Raw genomic sequence first — 12,314 nt, forward strand, 5'->3', positions numbered from 1 at the left:
GAGGGGTAGGGGAGAGCAGGAAGTACCAACTCTCGTATGTGCCTTGACCAGGCAAGCTCAGGATTTTGAACCAGCGACCTCAGCATTCCAGATCAACCTTTATCCACTGCACCACTACAGGTCAGGTGTACCTGTCTTTTCTTAAGGTTGGGCTGATAAAGTATGTAAGTTCATTAGAAATCAAAGCCTCTCACTAAATCCCTACAAAGACCTTTTAGTTCCATACCGAGAGACACAATCTTATCACACAATGGCCACTAATCGTAACAGAGAGTTTATGTCGTCCCTCACTAAGCAGGGTTCCACTTGGAGCAGGAAGGTTTCAAGGGGGCAGAGCACACAACCCCGGGTCACTGAAGGTCCCTTTCCCTCCTCCTTTTTATAAATTGTGAAGTGGCTCCCACTGATGCCCCTTTAGCTGTGCCCAGAAATCAGTTACATTTCCCACCATACGGAGGAGATCAAGCCTAAGACTACAATTCCCATCATGCCTCATGAAGGCGTCGCCGACGCGCTGTAGGGGGTTAAGTCATCCTTTCCAAGGCCTCCTTGCACTTCCGGAAATGTCGGACTCTAAGTCTTAGCGGGCGCGCGCGCGCACGAATTTGCCAACGAGACAAGGCCCCAAGCCGAGCGCGACGTGCGGCGTCACGTGACGCAGAGCACTTCCCGCCCGCGCGTTCGCGCGCGTCCCAGGAGGCCGCTGACGGTTTTGCGCGTTCGTGCGGAGCCTGAGGTGGTGGGCGGATCAGCAGGGCCTCGGGGGACCGCTGGGGCCGACGACGGAGAGGGCGGGGCCAGCTCCGGGACCGGGTGGACACCACTTCCTGCGAGCACCTACTCCCGAGTGAGACGATGCTGTGGTTCCAGGGCGCCATTCCGGCCGCCATCGCGTCGGCCAAGAAGAGCGGCGCGGTCTTCGTGGTGTTCGTGGCAGGTGAAGGGGGCGGGGGCCCGAGCTGTGGCTGGACACCCTCTCCGGCCTACCTGCCACCCAGGGCCCCCCAACCTTTGTTCCGGGGCGGCCTGGCCCTGGCTTTTCAGCGCCTCCCCGGCCCTTTGGGGGTACAGCGGGCCTGGCCCCCTCCGCCCGGTGGGAAGCGCTCGAGCGCGCTGAGCCCCGCCGACCCCTCTGCCTTGAGGCGGGCAGTCAGGCGCGGGCCCTCGCCGCCGCCGCCGGCTGCGCCCCGCCGGGCTCCCGCGCCCTCGGGGTCGGCGCGCAGACCCCGCCGCCCCCGGTGCGGCCGGTGCAGCCCCGGAGTCCGCGCGCGGTGCGGACAGGCCCCCGAGCGGGCGGCCGGGTAGGTAGTTGTGGAGTGTCAGGGAGAAAGCTGTGTCATCGGTGAGCAACAAAGGGAGACCACCTGACGTTCACGGGTATTGGCGTTCCTGTGTTCCGGAAACGCGAGCTGTTGAGCATTAGATAGGTTTAATTTTTTAAATGATAGTGGGAAGTAGTTGTTTAATGTGAAACGACGTTTAGTTGCAGGTTGATTTTTTTTTTCTTTTACCGTTTGTTTAGAAGAAGTAGACGTTCAGTCCTTGGTTCTTTTGGTCATTATCTTCCTGGTCTGTTATCTGCGGTCTCCAGAATGTGTATTAACTCTCATTTACCCCGGGTGGCTCTGGTTCACGTACTCCGTATTTCATTACTTCCCTGTTTTATTACTGAAATCTTCTAGATTTACAGTAAACCTCTGCCTATGTGGATTTGCTGATTCTCGTTACATGAACCAAATCAGTATTCGTGGCTACTATTCATTTGAGGTGTATTATTTCAACTATTTGTGTCTAATAACGGTTTACTCATTATTAACCTACACACTTGGGAGACTACATAATGGCTCTGTAACTTTATGCATTGCAATGAGAACAAGTTGCTGAAATGTGAGTTTCAGTTAACATTAAATTTGAATTTTGTAATTGTTTTGTTATGCTAAATTTACAGTTAAATTTCTAATGCTGTTAATTTAGAAGAGTAATTCATATTCTCTTGTGCTGTTTTACATAAAACAGTTACTATTTTACATAGAAAAAACTGCTGTAATCCTATAAGGATTAATGTAGATTAAAAAGGAAAGGAAAATTAAATGATAGATACCACACTTATTAAGAGTACAATTATATTTTTATGACATTTTAAGTTCTTTTTCACATAAAACCTCTGTTGATTCTTGTGGTAGGTAGAACAGGTTTTATTTTCTCCATTATATAGATGCGGAAACTTATGTCCACAGTGGTTAAGTCACATGCAGCAGGATCACATAAAAAGATTTACATCCTGACAAATTTTTTAGCAGCTTAAAGAGAATTGTCTTTTTTGTTTTTTGTTTTCAGAAAAAACTTAATAATTGTACCCTTCATGTGGTTATTGAAGTTAGTGTAGAAATGAGGAATCAAGAATTATGGTGTTCATGTTGTTTAGCAAAAAACACAATTGATGGTGCCCAAATGTTACTAGAAGGCACTCATGGGCTGATCAGTTAATTTGACAGAAGTAATGCTAGATTTAATTAACAAATATTTGGAAACCCATTTGGAAACAGTAGTGCTAACAGTATTTTTACAGTACTGTATTAAAGTTACAGGTCTTTGGGACTTGTGTGTATATACAAGGTGTGGCAAAAGTAGGTTTACAGTTTGTATGGGAAATAATATACTGCTCACCAAAATTAGGGAGTATTTCAAAATGAATATGAAGCAATAAAAAAAGAAGCATTTGGCCTGACCAGGCAGTGGCACAATGGATAGAGTGTCAGACTGGGACGTGGAGGATCCAGGTTCGAAACCCTAAGGTCACTGGCTTGAGCAAGGGGTCGCTGGCTTGAATGTGGGATCATAGATGTGACCTCATGGTCGCTGGGTTGAACCCAAAGGTTGCTAGGCTGAACCCAAAGGTTGCCGGCTTGAGCCCAAGGTTGCTGGCTTGAGCAAGGGGTCACTCGCTCTGCTGTAGCCCCCCAGTCAAGGCACATATGAGAAAGCAATCAATGAACAACTAAGGTGCCGCAATGAAGAATTGATGCTTCTCATCTCTCTCCCTTCCTGTCTGTCTGTCCCTCTCTCTGACTTTGTCTCTGTCAAAAAAAGAAAAAAGCATTTGATTTCTTTTTATTAAACATCAGAAGAGCAGACAAGTTGAAGAAAATTGTTTGATAATGCAGATGAGATGCAAAACCAACTTTTATTTTGATCGTGAAAATGCTCTATATAAAAGGCTGAAAGTACTGGAGTATCTGCTCATTCCCTGATCCCCTAGTTTTTGTGAGCAATGTACAATAATTAATAAATAGCAATACAAGAATAACACCATTTTGCATACTCACAACTGTAAACCTACTTTTTTTTCTTCTTTTTTCCCCAGAGAGAGTCAGAGGGACAGATAGGGACAGACAGACAGGAAGGGAGAGAGATGAGAAATATCGACTCTTCGTTGCAGTTCCTTACTTGTTCATTGATTGATTTCTCGTATATGTCTTCACCGGGGGGGGGGGGGGGGGGGGGGGGGGGGGGGGGGCTACACCAGACCAAGTGACCCCTTGCTCTAGCCAGCGACCTTGGGCTCAAGCTGGTGAGCCTTGCTCAAACCCGATGAGCCTGTGCTCAAGCTGGCAACCTCAGGGTCTCAAACCTGGATCCTCCGAGTCCCAGTCCAACGCTCTATCCATTGCACCAACGCCTGGTTAGGCTGTAAACCAGGGGTCGGGAACCTATGGCTCGTGAGCCAGATGTGGCTCTTTTGATAGCTGCATCTGGCTTGCAGACAAATCTTTAATTAAAAAAATAACATTAAAAATAGAAAACATTCTCATGTATTACAATCCATTTCCTACCGCTCATGTTCATGGTTGCAGGTGGCTGGAGCCAATCACAGCTGTCCTCCGAGACAACACCAAATTTTTATTGGATAATGCATAACGTACACGGGTTGTTGTATGGCTCTTACGGAATTACATTTTAAGATTTGTGGCGTTCATGGGTCTCTCAGCCAAAAAGGTTCCCGACCTCTGTGTTAGGTTGACGCTCTACTGGTTAACTAATCGTCCTAGGGCTAGAAGCTGTCTGTAAGAGCAACTTTGGTTTCTGTAACTACTCAGATAGTAAGCATTTCAGGTAAACTGTTTCTCTTTAGTGAACTTTTCATGGATAAATTAAAGAATATTGTAGGGTTGATGTTAGATTGGAGAGATTACTACTAGTTCAACCAATAGATTACAAGGATTTTCAAAGTATTATATCTCTGAAAATTAAGAAAAAGAAAACTGAAAAAGATTTTGATTCTATTCTTGGGAAAGTAGAATAATCTGACAAGGATCCTGACGCTAAGGTGTCTGTCAGTTCACTGACTAGTGTAGCTAGTGGGTTCAAGTTCTTTGACACTGTTAACTGCCTTTTTTTGTTTAAATAGACTATAAAAGTCTTTAGTTGTTTTGACCAGTGGAAGTTTACTAGGTTGGAATTGGTGGCTCTATTAGAGTTTGCAATTCTTTGCCCTCCCCCCCTTTTTTTAATAGTAAGAGGATGGGAGATAGACAGACTCATGTGCCCTGGCCAGGATCTACCTGGCAACCCCTATCTGTGGCTGGAATCAATAGAGCTATCCTCAGCGCCTGGGGCTGATGCTCAGACCAACCTAGCTATCCTCAGTGCCTGGGGCTAACACTCAAATCAATCAAGCCACTGACTCTTGAGGGGGGAAGAGAAGCATATGGTTGCTTCTCATGTGTGCCCTGACCAGTTATCGAACCCAGTACATTCACATGCTGGGCCCACACTCTATCCACTGAGCCAACCGGTCAGAGTGCAATTCTTCAATTCTGAGTTTGTACTGTTCTCTTTAAGTATCTTTACTATGGATACTGCTGATACCAACAAGGAGACAGTCTTTTCTTCTAAAGTCTTAGAGCCACCTAACTCCATAGTATAGTTCATTATTTGAAACTATGAAACTAAAGTTACTGAAGTTGACAAATGATAATTCCATTCAGTAGTATTAAGATAGCTCTCACCCAGTTGAGTAATTCCATTCAACCTTACACTTCTTAGTCATGCAGCTGCTGCTGCCACTGCTGCTGCCACTAGGCTGAGTCATGGACAGATATTTTTAGTGGGGATATGACATCTGGGATACCAACCACGTGGTACAGCATAGGTGAGGGAGAGTGCAAAGTAACAACCTCAGAAGTAGCAGATCGATACTTCCAGCTACCTACTTGACATCCCCACTTGAATGCCTCATAGGATTCTCAAGCCTAAAAGTATAGTTATTGCCTGAACCTGTGTTTTCACCCAGTGTTCTACATCAAAATAATGGCATCACCTTACATCTGGTTGGATAAACCCTAAGTGTGGGAGTGATCTTTGACTCTTAACTCTTCAGTCTCATCTTGTGCTCCCTATTATTCATGACACTACCAATCACACAGCCCTTTCCCTATATCTAAATTCCTTCTGCTTAGTAAACTCTTCTGGCTCTTAGTATGCCAAAACCTTTTATCTCCACAAAGAGGGCTTCCTTGATCAATCTGAGAGGTGTCATTATTTCCTCTCATAGTCCTGTTCTTTTTTCACAGCATTTTTTACTATAATTATTTATAGTTTATTAAACAAGTACTTTTTTTCTGTACCATTAGATTTTAATCTCCACTGAGGGCAGACAGTGTCTCATTTGTTTTATATTTAGTTTATAGCCCAATGTCTAGCATGAAGTATGTGGAACAAAATAGTGAATGCATGAAAGAAAGAATGAATAAAAAGGATCCCTATGCCTCTATGTCTTCTCTTTAGAAGTGTTTGTAGTAAGAATATTCCCATGCATCAATTTTCGAGGTTGACAATTTTTGTCGTTGACTTGGAATTATACATCCGTCTGCAGCCTATGTCTTAAGAGTTGCTCTTGGCCTGACCTGTGGTGGCGCAGTGGATAAAGTGTCAACCTGGAAATGCTGAGGTCGCCGGTTCGGAACCCTGGGCTTGCCTGGTCAAGGCACATATGGGAGTTGATGCTTCCAGCTCCTCCCCCCTGTCTCTCTCTTCTCTCTCTCTCTCTCTCCCTTCTCTCTCTCTCTCTCTCTCCCCCTCTCTCTCTCCTCTCTAAAATGAATAAATAAAATTTAAAAAAAAAAAAAAAAAAAAAAAAAAAAAAGATCCATTTGTAAAAAAAAAAAAAAAAAAAAAAAAAAAAGAGTTGCTCTGACTGGTGTCACTGCAAATACAATAATACTTTTCCCCATCCTCTTTTTCAACATCTAGGAGTCTGCTGATGGGCATTCATTTTGGTCTTGGCCTGTGGTTGCATTAAAATCCCTGTTTATTTTTCCATGGCCAGATTCTCAAGTTCCTATTCCTGATATTCCTTAAATTCATCTCACACAAAATATACTCAAATATGCAGCATTACTTTAGTATTGTAAGCATCCCAAGATACTTACTATACCAAAAATTTAGCTGTTGATTTCGCACAGTAGTTTTTGAGAACCTTCTATATGCCACCTACGTACTTATACGCCAGGTTTTGTTGTAGGCATCTGAGTTATTACATATCAGTAAGTAAAAAGGAAAACAATCATTGCCCTGCTGAAGTCTGATTTATTGTGGAAGATACAGACAATAAATAGTAAACATAATAAGTAAAAAGCATACTCTATTAATAGGTGATAAGTATTACAGAAAAAGAAGCGGGAAGTAAGGAATCTTTGGTAATATCTGAAGGCTGTATGATTTTAAAGTGATTAGGGAATGCTTTATTGAGAAGATAATATTTGAGCAAGGATTTATGGTAGTTGAGTATTAACCATGTAGATCAGGGGTCCCCAAACTACAGCCCGCGGGCCACATGCGGCCCCCTGAGGCCATTTATCTGTCCCCCCGCCGCACTTTAGGAAGGGGCACCTCTTTCATTGGTGGTTAGTGAGAGGAGCATAGTTCCCATTGAAATACTGGTCAGTTTATTGATTTAAATTTATTTGTTCTTTATTTTAAATATTGTATTTGTTCCTGTTTTGTTTTTTTTACTTTAAAATAAGATATATGCAGTGTGCATAGGGATTTGTTCATAGTTTTTTTTATAGTCCGGCCCTCCAACATTCTGAGGGACAGTGAACTGGCCCCCTGTGTAAAAAGTTTGGGGATCCCTGATGTAGATGCTGGGGAAAGATCATTCAGGCAGAGGAAACAACTGCTACAAAGACCTTAAAATGAGGGTCTTTTATAATTTGAATAGAAAGGAAAGGAATAGGAAGAAAGTAAAAGGAAATGAGGTCAGAGAGGTACCTGGACTTTTTAAAGGACTTTGGCTTTTGCTTTGAGGGAAAATAGGGGGCCATTGTAGGATTTTGAGCTGAGGATTGATGTGATCTGAGAGTTTAAGGAAAGTTGCTGTGATAATAGACTGAGCATGGAGACCATTGAGGAGGCTATTGTTACTGTAATCATTAGGTGAGGTGTGGTATCATAAATCAGCATGGTAGCAGTGAAAGTGTTAAGAAATAGTTACATTCTGGGTGTATGGTTGACCCTTGAACAGCACGGGTCCCTTCATACATGAATTCTTTTTTTCAATAAATACATAGAGATATAAGTGGATTTTGACTGCAGAGTGTGGGGTTTGGTGTCCCTAACCCCTGTATTCAAGACTCAACTGTATTTTGGAGATGGAGCAACTGAAGTCAAGGGGTAACAAAAGTTCCTGGTCTGAGAACTGAAAGGATGGACTTACTGTGAACAGATAATTGTGATGGGGAAGGCTAAGTATGGATTAAATTGGGGGGGGGGCAGTGAAAGTAGCTTACAGAAGAGCAGGTATAGAATGATCTCATTTTTGTAAAATGAAAAAGGTGGCCTGAAAACTTCTTTTATCTGTAAATTGGCAGAGGTTGGTCACCTTTGAGAAAGTTCTTAGCTCTGCTAACCTCAGAAATATTTTTCGGTGACCTACTCAGGTAAGGTTTTCTCTGTCCACCAATAAGTGGTTATGCCAAAATATGGACATAATAGCTCTAAAATAAAAACAATCTTTTGATAGGTATAATTTTTTAAAATTTTGTCACTGAGATGTGATATACAGTATATTAAGTGAAACATATGAAGTGAACAGCTCGATGAATTTTTATGCATAAATATACCCGTGTAACCAGATAAGATATAAACATTTCCAGCAGCCCTTGAAGGTTCCTTCATGCTCTACCCAGTCATCAGCACCTGCACTAAGGTAGCCACTATGCTGAATTCTGTCAGCATAGATTACTTTTGGGTCAGCATAACTTTCATGATTAGCATGCCTATAAGAGAAAGCTGTTCCCAAGACTACTCACAGAATTGCACCTGACTCTGTCTACCTTGGAGGAATTCTGGAGAATAAATGTTGTGGAGGACATTGAACTCAACAGAAAGTTGCTACACGAATGAAGGAGGGGTATTGGATTTGATCCCTGGCCAGGGCACATGTAAGGTATTTTCCCTGCTGAAGAAGAAAGAAGGGCGTAGCCACCACCAAGTGTGAAAAGCTTTATTTAGTCGAGTACTTCCCAGATGAAGTTCTCTGGTCTGCGAAACGGGGGCCAGAGAAGTCGTGTTGCCTCCCCTGTGTGGGGGTAATTTACAGCGTCGTTAAGGTAGTCGGGTTGATATGACCTGGTGAAATTTCATTGGCTGACAGACAGTCGTTCTTTTTCAAAGGGCTCCTGGGAAGTTTCTTTTGGCGCACATGGGTGGGCAGTTGCAACCAAAGTTCCCAGGCCTGGTTCCTCACATGATCTTTCCCCATTCCCAACTGACCTCACAGCACATACAAGAATAAAGGAAGGGTGTTGTAAATTTCTATGTTTTGTTGAAAAACATGTTGAAAAGTAAAAATAGTCACTGTACATTTCTATCCATGACTTCTACTTATTGTGGGTACTTTTGACTTATTTTAGAAAATGCTTCATATAATCTAAATGGCAGCATTTTGTTTCTTATAACTTTTTATTAACAGCGCATATGTAGAATTACACTTCAGTTTTTGAAAAAATTCAGTTTTCATATTTGGTAGAAAATAGTATTTGTGGGATTATATTTTATTTGCACTTCCAGATTTCTAGGGAAAAGAATCAGCAGATACTGGCCTTATATTATAAGAACCCTTAAAATGTTTTATAGGTGACGATGAGCAGTCTGCACAGATGGCTGCAAGTTGGGAAGATGAGAAAGTGACAGAAGCATCTTCAAACAGTTTTGTGGCTATTAAAATCGATACTCAAAGGTTTGCTTATGTTTTCATCTTTCATTTTTAAAAAACATTTTAACTAGTCTGGTTGTGATTTGCTTTTAGACTATAAGATGTTGATTTTTGACTAAGACATACTGGGGTCTTAAATTCTGAGTGCTGTTTTCCAAATTCATTATTATATCTTGCTGCAAAACTTCAAGTTTTCCTAGTCCAGTGGTCGGCAAACTAATGAGTCAGCAGAGCCAAATATCAACAGTACAACGATTAAAATTTCTTTTGAGAGCCAAATTTTTTAAACTTAAACTATCTAGGTAGGTACATTGTTATTAACTTAATTAGGGTACTCCTAAGCTAGCCTTTGCTAAACACTCAAGGGGCCAAAGAGCTGCATGTGGCTCGCGAGCCGCGGTTTGCTGACCAAGGTCCTAGTCTACCAAACAGAAACACAGGAAATGTGATCCTTAGCATCTAAGAACATGGAAGTGACTATAAATCATATATTGAATATTTCTGAAAGGTTGACCACTCCTTTGGATTCTATTTTTGGGAATGGAGTTGTTTAACTTAATAGGAAGAAGGACATGTATAGGTCCCTCATAGTACCTACTATCTATCCACAAGTCTGTTTTATTCATCCCTTCTCCCCTCCTTAAAATTTTTTTTAATTATTAAAAATTTCAAACTGGAGAGTATAATAAACCCCCATGTACTTGTCAGCTACTTTAATAATTATCAATTCATGGTCATTCTTGTTTCATCTATACCCCCACCCATTTCCACTCATCTTATATAATTTGAAACAAATCTGTCATATCATTTCATCTATAAATATTTTACTATGTCTCTGAAAGATAAGGATTCTTAATTTTTTTAACATAGCTAAAGACTTCAAAAAAAAATAACAATTCCTTAGTATCAGATATCCACCCAGCATTCAAATTTTCAATATCTCACCAGTCATAGTTTTATTAATTTAATTAGTTTGTTTGGTTCAGGATCCATCCAGTTTTACACATCATGATGTACTGATCTTGCCTCTTTTAGTCTATAGGCTTCCCCTCTGTATCTCTTTCTGTCATTTTCTTTGCAATTTATTTTTATAAAGTACCTTAGTTTCCTCTAGTATGGTTTTATTGATTACAGCCTTGCTGTGTCATTTAGTTTGTTCCTCTGACAGTTGGATTTAGGTCTGTGATGGTGAACCTGTGACACACGTGTCAGCACTGATACGCATAGCCATTTTCTATGACACACGGCCGCATACCAGAGAAGTATGGGGCCGCATGCTGAGAAGGATGTTTCATCCTCGGCTTCTGCACGGCCAGGTGCAGTAGCCGAGGATAAAACATTTGCTGTAGTGTAGACACTCTGTGCCGGAGGTCTGTAGGCTGAAACAACAGAACTCCGGCACAGAGCGTCTAGTTCTGGGACTTCCGGTTAGGCCATTAGGGGATCTTTGACCTCACTTTCGGCCGGTGGAGCAGGAAGCAGTGGAATGCCATGGGGGACTCATCTCTGAGGGCCCTGTGTTCACGATTACCAGCAACCACATAACCACAGCAACCGTCTAATCTACTGTTCTGGGGTGTCATGGATTTCTAATTGACCATCATTACTGAGATAAGTGAGGGGGAGGCAGGGAGAGGTGAGGGCCTGTGCTATGGGTGCTGTTTCCCACCATTAGAAATAGCGGCAGCCATCTTAATTTACATAAGATGCAACTTGCAGAATTTCAAGACAGCATCTGGGCTCAGGTGTCTGTCGACTTGAGGTCAAAGCTTTAAAATCTGGAAAGGTGCCGCCTGGAGAATCAAGAGGAGTGCCACTACGAACAGGAAATTTGAAGTGCCTGGAACCGATTACCAGACACTTTTAGCACCCTGAAAAATATAGCAGTGGCTTTACTTATAATTTTTCCCTCTACGTACTTTTGTGAGACCTTATTCTCAGCGTTAAATAATATTAAAACCAACAAAAGAAACAGATTGACAGATGAAGGTAGTAGCGCTTGCTTGGGCTTGAAGTGTACAAAATACCAACCTTCAATTGAAGATTTAGCTAATGAAATTCAACAAAAAAGTCACTAATAGGCAGGTTAGTTAAAGAATTCCCCCACCCCCTCACTTATCTTAGTTCACGGCACCCCACACAAGTTAAATAATACCAAGACCAACAAAAGAACCCCACTGACGATGAACAAAGAAGTCACTAAGCAGGTAAGTTAAATAATTAGTTTTTGGTTTATTAAATAGTTATATATTACAATTATACATTTTTGTTATTTAAACTATAAATATCATGAAATTATGGGGTTTTTTTCGATGTGACACACCACCCTAGTTTGCTTGTTTTTTTGGCAAATTTTGACACACCAAGCTCAAAAGATTGCCCATCACTGATTTAGGTTATATATATATATTTTTTCCTTCAAGACTACTTCAGCCTGACTGGGCAGTGGTGCAGTGGATAAAGCGTTAGACAGGGATACGGAGGACCCGAGTTCAAGACCCCGAGGTGGCCAGCTTGAGTGTGGGCTCATCTGGTTTGAGCAAAGCTCACCAGCTTGGACCCAAGGTCACTGGCTCAAGCAAGGGGTTACTCGGTCTGCTGCAGCCCCACGGTCAAGGCACATATGAGAAAGCAATCAGTGAACAACTAAGGTGTCGCAACGAAGAACTAATGATTGATGCTTCACATCTCTCCGTTCCTCTCTGTCTGTCCCTATCTATCCCTCTCTCTTACTCTGTCACTGTGTTAAAAAAAAAAAAAAAAGACTACTTCATAGAGTCAGTAATGGCAGGAGGAATACCAGGCTTTATTAGGGATGTGGAAGAAATAAAAATTTCAGAATTCTTGAGATACTATATACAGACTTATTTTCTAGCATTTTTAAAAACATTTTTATTAGGATGTTGGGATGCTTATGTATAGTGATGGTTGATGCTTGTTTCAGTACAGATTGCCTGCTAATAGATTCTAGAGCAGGGGTCCCCAAACTACAGCCTGTGGGCCACATGCGGCCTCCTGAGGCCATTTATCTGCCTCCGCCGCACTTCCGGAAGGGGCACCTCTTTCATTGGTGGCCAGTGAGAGGAGCACAGGATGC

General features: G+C 42.1%; 1 protein-coding gene across 2 annotated transcripts in view; it reads left to right on the forward strand.

Moving 5' to 3' along the window:
• The first annotated feature begins 609 nt into the window (after positions 1–609).
• The window catches only part of UBXN4 (UBX domain protein 4), a 43,244-nt gene continuing 31,539 nt past the window's right edge, over positions 610–12,314 (forward strand). Inside the window, exons 1-2 of one of the 2 annotated variants that reach the window (XM_066345533.1) lie at positions 610–937; positions 9,139–9,241. In XM_066345533.1, coding sequence (XP_066201630.1) covers positions 856–937; positions 9,139–9,241 — 185 coding nt within the window. In that variant the 5' untranslated portion in view covers positions 610–855. The remainder of the gene's footprint in view (positions 938–9,138; positions 9,242–12,314) is intronic. The other variant, XM_066345532.1, reaches the window with a different exon arrangement.

Source organism: Saccopteryx leptura, chromosome 7 (genome assembly GCF_036850995.1).
Source record: "Saccopteryx leptura isolate mSacLep1 chromosome 7, mSacLep1_pri_phased_curated, whole genome shotgun sequence".
Classification (NCBI taxonomy): domain Eukaryota; kingdom Metazoa; phylum Chordata; class Mammalia; order Chiroptera; family Emballonuridae; genus Saccopteryx; species Saccopteryx leptura.